The following is a 7,239-nucleotide window of genomic DNA, read 5'->3' as shown; positions in this document are numbered from 1 at the left end:
GGCAATTTATACCCTGCTGAGAACACCAGGGCAGGAACTTGTATTTCAAACCTGGGAAGGAATTGGGACAAGTTGTGACCTTGGGAGAAAACAGGAGAATGATGGAGACTTGCCTTGAAAAAAAAAAACACCAGAGAAGGCCCAGATTATGAGCGGAAGAGGGGGACGGAAAGAGCAACATTACTGAAGGCAGGCCCCGGCTGCGGGGCTGGCGGCTAACCAGTGCCTGGCCCACAAGCCCACACACTTAGCCCACTCACGCCCCTACAGGAGCCACCACGGTCCCGCTGGCACCTCCTGCCCCCAGCTCCCCAGAGCAATCTTTCGCCCCGCCCCCTCCCCCACCTGGTGACACACACAGGCCCCGGTGTATAGAGGACGTTTAATATTTCTGTGCTGGTCAAACGGAACACAGGTGGGGAGTACACAGGGGAGGGGGCGGAGGGCCCCCTGCCTCTCGGGAGGGGTGGCTTGTGAAGGGGTGTATGTGGGGGTTTCTTGGGAAATAGTCCAAGGAGTATTCTCAGCAAAAGGGACTGGCCTGGGGTGTCAAAAGCATCCAACACACCCAGTCCTTGGCCTTGAGTTGGGATTCCCCCATAGGGGGTCTGTGGAGTCTCGCTTTTTTTCCAGCTCTTTTGCTGGAATCCGCACTCCCAGCATGATGGGGGACTTGGTCCTAGAAAGGGGTCTGGATAGCCCCCAGGAAGCAGCCCAGGGTTGGGACTAGGGCTCACGTGCCCACTGCCCGAGGGGATGTGGGGGCTGAGGGTGGCCCACCTCTTTCCCCCGCTGCCCTCTTTTCTTCTCCTAGGCTGGGTAAGAGCAAAGGGGAGGTGAGTAGGGCCCCAGCCCCTACTGAGTCCCAGGGTCCTCAGGGTGGGGTGGAGAAGGGGTGGAGAGAAAGGGTCTTGGCCACCAACAGACACTGTAAACTTTGGTTTAAAACAATAACTTAAGTGGAGGGAGGGCTTCCAGCCTGGGGCTGGGATAGGGAGCAGGAGGAGCAGGGAATTGTAGGAGGCGACAAAGGAAAAAGCCAACAAAAAGTTTTGGTTTTTGCTTCCGGCATAAGAAAGGTCTTTGGTCATCCGTTTAACTGGGGGAATAGGAAAGGGGTGCTGAGGAAGACTGTGGGAGGACTGCAATAGGGGACCTATAGGCTGGGGGTGGGGGGTGACCTGTTGGGTCACAGCAGCCACCAAATTAATCCCTCCTTCCTTTCTAGCCTGCTTTCAGCCCGGCCTTTCCTCCTGTGAGGTGGAAGGATGCCTGCGGCAGTCCTGGCACCACCTCTGCCCCAGCTCTAGCCTCAAGGGTCGCTGGGCTCCCTTCAGTGGTTCCACCTCCCGAAGTCCGACTGACACCGTCCTCTCTGCGGAGGAGGCAGGCACTGGCCTCTTCCTACGCTCCCTGGAGTTCGGGGCAGCCGGAGGGGTGTCCAGTAAATGAGGTGGAGTCCCAGTTCAGCCTGGGTCCTACCTTAGGTCAGGAGGAGGGGCTAGAGCCAGGTGGCCCTGCTCCCATGGACCCGACGGGGAACAAAGCTCGTGCCGCCCCAGCAGTGGCTTTTGGGTGGGCACAGCAGAGTGAGCTGGCTTCTTCCGCGGATGGTTGGCAACTTCCGTTCCTCCATCCAGGCCAGGGCAGGGGTAGGAGTTCAGGGAGAATAATTTCTTCACAGTATGGAAAAGAAGGTGGAAGGGAGCACAAATTAGGGGAGTGTGTGTGGGGGGGTGGGCTCTGGCCAGAAAAACACTGCCAGAGCCAGGTGCGAGGGGCCCTGGGTTTGAGAGGCTTAGCCCCGCCTGCGGGTCTCCATGGCGCTGAGGGGCCCTGTAGGGGAGAGCTGGTGGGGGAGGAGGGCCCTGCTGCTGCTGGTGGTGGCGGGAGAGGCGGTTTTCAGATGTAGGGGAAGGTCTGAGGAAGGTCTGAGGAGGGGTCTGGGCCCTCCGTGTCCTCTGCTGGTCCCAGACCAGGGGTTCTGTGTCCCCTTGGGGGTGGAACCATTCCTGCCCCAAGCGTCTGTCGGTAAAGTCACATGGGGAGTTGTTGGCCCAGGCCCCCCCATCTGAGTCCTGGAAGTGCCTTGCGGTTTGGGCGGGGCTGTGGAGTGGGGGTGGATGGGGCCTGGGTTCCAGGAGGGGTCTCACCCCTGCCCTGCCTGCCCCGAGAGGCCCTTAGGAGAGTTCCTCTCCTGGCAGCTCCTCCTCCAGGTCCCTGTCTTCTGCAGGCCCTGTGGTGCTGGGGTTGGGGGGACCCAGGGCAGGGCCGGGCCTTCTGTCTTCCTCTGCCTCCGTGGGCTCCTCTTTCACCTGCACCTGGTGGCTGCAACAGAAGGGGATCATGTGGGCACCCTGGAGGCCTTCCCTTGCTCCCATGAAAACTCTTTCGGAATTTTGGGGCATAGCAGAGTATTCAGTTTGCCTCCCCACGCCCCACCCCTCATCCCTGAGCCACTGAGGCCTGACCTCTTAGGTCTGATCCATCTCCCCCAGGGCTCTCTTCAAAGGAAAGGGGCTGTTGGGATGGACAGAGATTGCCTTTGGGAAGAAGGGACAGAGGAGATGAGAGAGTGGAGGAAGAAGGAAAAAGAGGAGGGAAATCAAGAGAAGGAGAGAGGAATGAGAAGGGAGAGAAGAAGGGCTGAGAGGGGGTGAAAGGGGGGTGGGGTAAAAGCTGGAGGAAAGAGGAAAGAGAGCCACATGCCCTGGGAAGAGGTATGGTGGGCGTGGTAAGATCCCTCCTGCAGTGAGATCTCCCTCCCTGAGGTCTGTGGGCACTGAGTGGGGGGTCCATGCTGTGTGCTCACCTGTACTGGGGTGGGGAGAGGCGAGGGGGGCTGCTGCTGCCATTGCTGGGGAGTGGCTCCCCGGGGGCACCCACGTCGTCATGGCTGAGGGGCAGGAGGCTGCTGGCAGAGCCGGGGTTCAGCATGCCAGGGCTGTTGAGGAGGGGGAAGCTGCTCTCGGCCAGGGCGGCCTGGAGGGCACAGGGTCGCCCCTGTCAGTGGGCTGCACCCAGTCCAGTGCTGTCCCTTCCCTACTCCCAGAACCTCCTGGGCATGTGTGTGTCTGTGTACTGGCCCAGCTGACACATCTGTCTTGGCAAACCCCCAAACCGGACCCAGCCTTTCAGAGCACTGCTCCCCTCCCAAAGTCAGAGCTCTGACCCTGACCTCCTCCCTCCCAGCTTTCCTGGGAATCTGGGCCCGCCTGTCTCCTGCGAAGGAGGCAGAGGACACCCAGTATGACAAGCTAGGGAAGGGGACTCCGTTGGTTACGCTAACCTCCCTGTTCTGTGCCCTGCCCTGCTCACGCCTAGTCTTGAAAGCAGAGGTCGCTCCGCCACAGCTGAGTTAAGGCAGGTTAAGGTCTTTCCCTTCTCTTTCTCTGTCTACAGATGGGACCTCTGCGGGGAGGGTGGGGGAAGGTCTTTTCTGCAGGCCAGTGTGTGTTAAAGGGAAATCAAGGGGGTAGGAGGGTAGAGGGGGAGCGGTTGGTGGGCTCTGGGCAGGGCCCGGTCACCTGGTAGCTGGCATTAAGTGCTCCGTAACTGAGGCCGGAGATCATATTCTTCACCAGGGTGGGGCTCCTGGAGGAGACAGAAGGCAGTGTTTGGTTCATTCGCTTACTCCTCGCCCATGCCTTGACCCTGACTAAAGGGCCTGCTCAGTGCCAGGGACTGTCCCATTCATTATCCTGGGGGACAAGGCATGGTCAGCCACTGTCTGCTGAGCCTTATTCAGCTCTGACGCTGACCTGGCACGGCGGGTCCCAGCAGCCCCTGTGCACAGGCGATGTGCCTGGGCTCTCGGGGGCTTGGGAACGTGTCCAGCATCTCAGAGCTGGTAAGTGGGAACAGGGACCCCTCCCAATATCTGTCTTCATGTGGTGTTGCCCCAGCACTTTTTCTCTCCAGTCTAGATTTCCCAATGTTCAGCAAGGTCCAAGCTATAGCCTCGATAGTCTTGTATTTGTAAAATACACACTTTCTTGCCATCCTGAATTTTGGGACGTCTAATAGGCCACGTGCTCAGTCACTTTGTTCTATACCAAAGGCTTTTCTGCACCGGAAGGTGTTTGAGAGTTGGGTCTGGAAAAGCAATGGCTCGAGGCTGTCTCTTTTCCACAGTGATTACCTCCAGTTTACAGAGCATCTAAGAGAGGTTATGGAACTAGCCTAAGGTAACACAGCCGGTGAGAGTGATTTGAACCCAGGTCTTCTGATGATAAGCTGGAAATGAGGCATGAAGATACCGAGCATTGTGGCTGACATGTGGAGGCACTCAGAAGGGGGTGGCTTTCCTTCTCTTCCCAGGTCCCAGCCCTGCCCCAGTGCCTATGACTGCCTGGGGGTGGAGAGGCTCTTGTCTGTGGAGAAGAAAGCTTTGAGAAACATCTGACTTGCCTTAGACTTCTCTCTCCCTGCCCCTGGGCCTTGGGGCCAAGAGGCACTGGCAAAGGGGAGCCTGTGGGGCGGGTATTTGCGGTGGGGAGAAGGCCACTGGTGCTGAAGGAAGCCCGAAGAGGAGGTTTTGATCCCCCCTCAGGTTCCTCGGTTTTCACTAAATATGCCACGTGGTTAAGCAGAATGTAAAAGATGGCAGGTCAGGGACCCAGCTCTGCCACAAATCTGCTTTGTGACCTCCCTCCAGGCCCCTGCCCTCTCTGGGCCTCATCTCCCTATGAAATGAAGAGGTAGGGCCCGGGGACCCCAGAGGTTGACAGCACCATCACCGACGGCCATGATGACTGGCATCTGCCCCTGTCCCAGCTCTAGTCACGGCAGCTTGGGGCCTCTGTCTCCTCGTGTGAGGTGCCCCTTGGCTCCTTCCCTCAGAAGGACAGAACAAGACATGAACATCTTTGTTCTAATTATTAGTCACTTCCAGATTTCAGTCTCCTTTGAACTCCTCTACCCCTTCTCTTCCTGCCTCACCCCTGACGTGGGAAGGATTTCGTGCCCTGGAAAGGCAAAGGGGTGACCTGGCCCACATGCCAGTGTGTGCACTCCGCCCAGGTCTGCGCTCACATACCCCGTCATCTTTGGCGGTCTCCGCTTCTGATACTCCCGCTCGTCCACAGTCCACACGGCACCCTTGACATTCTCCACACGCACAAAGCACTTATGCAGGCTGAGGTTGTGCCGCACGGCATTCTGGGGGGAGCAGTGACAAGGGGCAGATGCTCAGAGACAGCCTGCTCAGCCTCCCCTCTTTGCTCAGATGAGCACATACAGCAAAGTCCGTGTCCTAATTTCTGCCGCCCAGGGACTAGCAGAGGAGGGGTGGGGTGAGAGGAGACCTGGCCATAGGGGGTGGAAGGCCCCTTTTCTATTTGGAGGCAGAAACTCCCAGCACCTTCACCACTGACAGCCCATTTCATTATCTGCCCCACCCCTTCTTCCTGCCGCATTCTGGAAAACTCTGCCAACTGGACGATATGTAGCTAGTAATACTTTTTCTGTCATCATTAATCGAGACACATACAGCTGTTATTCATGGCTTCTGATTGGCATGAGGTCACACTCAGGCCTTGGCACCTCAGTGAGCCTGGGACATCTTATCTCAGGTGCCTACAGAATTTCCATTAAGCTTTAAAAAGTTTGGTGAATAATTTGGGCACTCTCACTGCAACTGTCCTCCACCTCTAGGAGTGCGGGGGCCATGGCTTTGAGCTAGGCCTCAGAACAGAGAGCTTATTTGGAGTGTGAGGTATACAGTAGAGGCCTAATACATACTTGAAATAAAGTGGAAGAAATGAGACAGTGGGTTTAGTAGCTGTAAGACAGGAAGAGGAGAGAAAAGAGGAAAAGTCACCTTGTCGCTCCCACCTCCTCCTGGCAGGATAACTTCAGGAATTGAGGTCATCTGGTTTGTAGGACACTTGGGTGAGGGTGGGGTAGTTGACCCAGTTCACCCCCACACAGGAGCCTGGGATAGGGCCCTAATCTACCCCACCCTCCACGTCCCCCATCCTGTCCCTGGACTCTCCGCTTTCAGCTTCATCCCCCAGCCGTCCCTGTCCGTTACCTGTCCTCCCCCGGCCTCCGCCTCCTTGTCCCTATCTTGTCTCCTCTTTACATTTCTAAATGGGGAAGAAAGTAGGCAGGGCGGGCAGCCTGTGCCCCTGGAGATCCCCTCTCCCTCTCTCCCTTCCAACTCTTGCCACTTGCAACTGGCCCGATTTCATTACCAATTTTAATTTGCCTCTAATTAAATCCTGTGTATTTTTCCGACTCGCTTGCTAATCCACGAGGGAGGCGGGCGGCTGGAGTGGAATCTCTTGGAGCGATAATTACAAAGGGCCTAATCACGCCGGGGCTCCTGCCTCGGAATAAATTTGCCCGCATTACGGGGCTCCGATCCTCCGCTTTGCAAATGAGAATGACCCCAATTTCCGAGGATGGCCTCACCGGGGCTTTTTTCCCTCATTTCGAAGCCTGATTCGTGATGAGAGACTAATTCGTTACGCTGAAACATTAACGGCAATTTAAGGGGTCTAGCGGGGGCTGCGTAAACAAAAGGACGGGCCCACAACACAGGCCCTGGAAGGGGATGGACACGGGAGGGATGGCAAGGACCATCAGCTTGGCAGATGGCAGCTCTGTCCCCGGATGAATGGCAGCTGGCCTGGCCCACGCCAATTCCTGATCGTTCTGCCCTGGTCTGAAGTGGACATCATCTCAGTGTGGGGGCCAGAGAGGTAAAGGAGGAGGGAGGAAAGGAAGCTTAAATAGTTGAGGAGAGACCTCAAGAGGAGATAAATGGGTAGAAAGCGGAGGCGGGAGGGAAATAGAGTTGGGTGTAGACAGGGTACCATTTCCCAAGTAACAGGAATGAAGCTGCTAAACGTCTGACGGTCAAAGTGGACCTCAAGCTGCGATGGACTCTACTGTGCCACGGGGAGGTCACAGGCAGTGAACTCAAGTGGCAGAAGCAACCGCAGAACACTGCTAACTGGGAGGGTCACTCACTCAGTCATTTGGCAGGCTTCCTGTTGGGACTTAGGCTAGGTGAAGAGAGATGGAGGTGAAGACCCCAGAGCGAGAGAGAAACCACTGAGATCACCAAGGCTGGGCAACCAGTAGAAGGTGGCATGGAAGGCCAAGGGCCCCTAGAGATTTAAGGCTCTGCGGGGGGGTGGGGTGGAGTGTTTTCGCGACAATCATCGAGGGATTTAAGGAAGTCACCTAAACCAGCTCCTCCTGATCTCAAGAAAAGGACAGTAAAGATTG

The 7,239-nt window shown here is 56.8% G+C and overlaps 1 protein-coding gene across 7 annotated transcripts in view; it reads right to left on the bottom strand.

Moving 5' to 3' along the window:
• Positions 1–363: 363 nt before the first annotated feature.
• Positions 364–7,239, bottom strand: part of FOXP4 (forkhead box P4) — a 52,176-nt gene continuing 45,300 nt past the window's right edge. For 4 of the 7 annotated variants that reach the window (XM_036217848.1, XM_036217850.1, XM_036217855.1 and 1 more), the window contains exons 13-16: positions 5,039–5,160; positions 3,528–3,594; positions 2,813–2,982; positions 364–2,328 (exon numbers count right to left, since the gene is read on the bottom strand). In XM_036217848.1, the coding sequence (XP_036073741.1) occupies positions 2,181–2,328; positions 2,813–2,982; positions 3,528–3,594; positions 5,039–5,160 (507 nt within the window). In that variant the 3' untranslated portion in view covers positions 364–2,180. The remainder of the gene's footprint in view (positions 2,329–2,812; positions 2,983–3,527; positions 3,595–5,038; positions 5,161–7,239) is intronic. The other 3 variants (XM_016128672.2, XM_016128676.2, XM_016128677.2) reach the window with 1 other exon arrangement.

Source organism: Rousettus aegyptiacus, unplaced genomic scaffold (assembly GCF_014176215.1).
Source record: "Rousettus aegyptiacus isolate mRouAeg1 unplaced genomic scaffold, mRouAeg1.p scaffold_m13_p_1, whole genome shotgun sequence".
Taxonomy (NCBI): Eukaryota; Metazoa; Chordata; class Mammalia; order Chiroptera; family Pteropodidae; genus Rousettus; species Rousettus aegyptiacus.
Note: the sequence above shows the minus strand (reverse complement) of the source record. Positions and strands in the feature narration are given on the sequence as shown.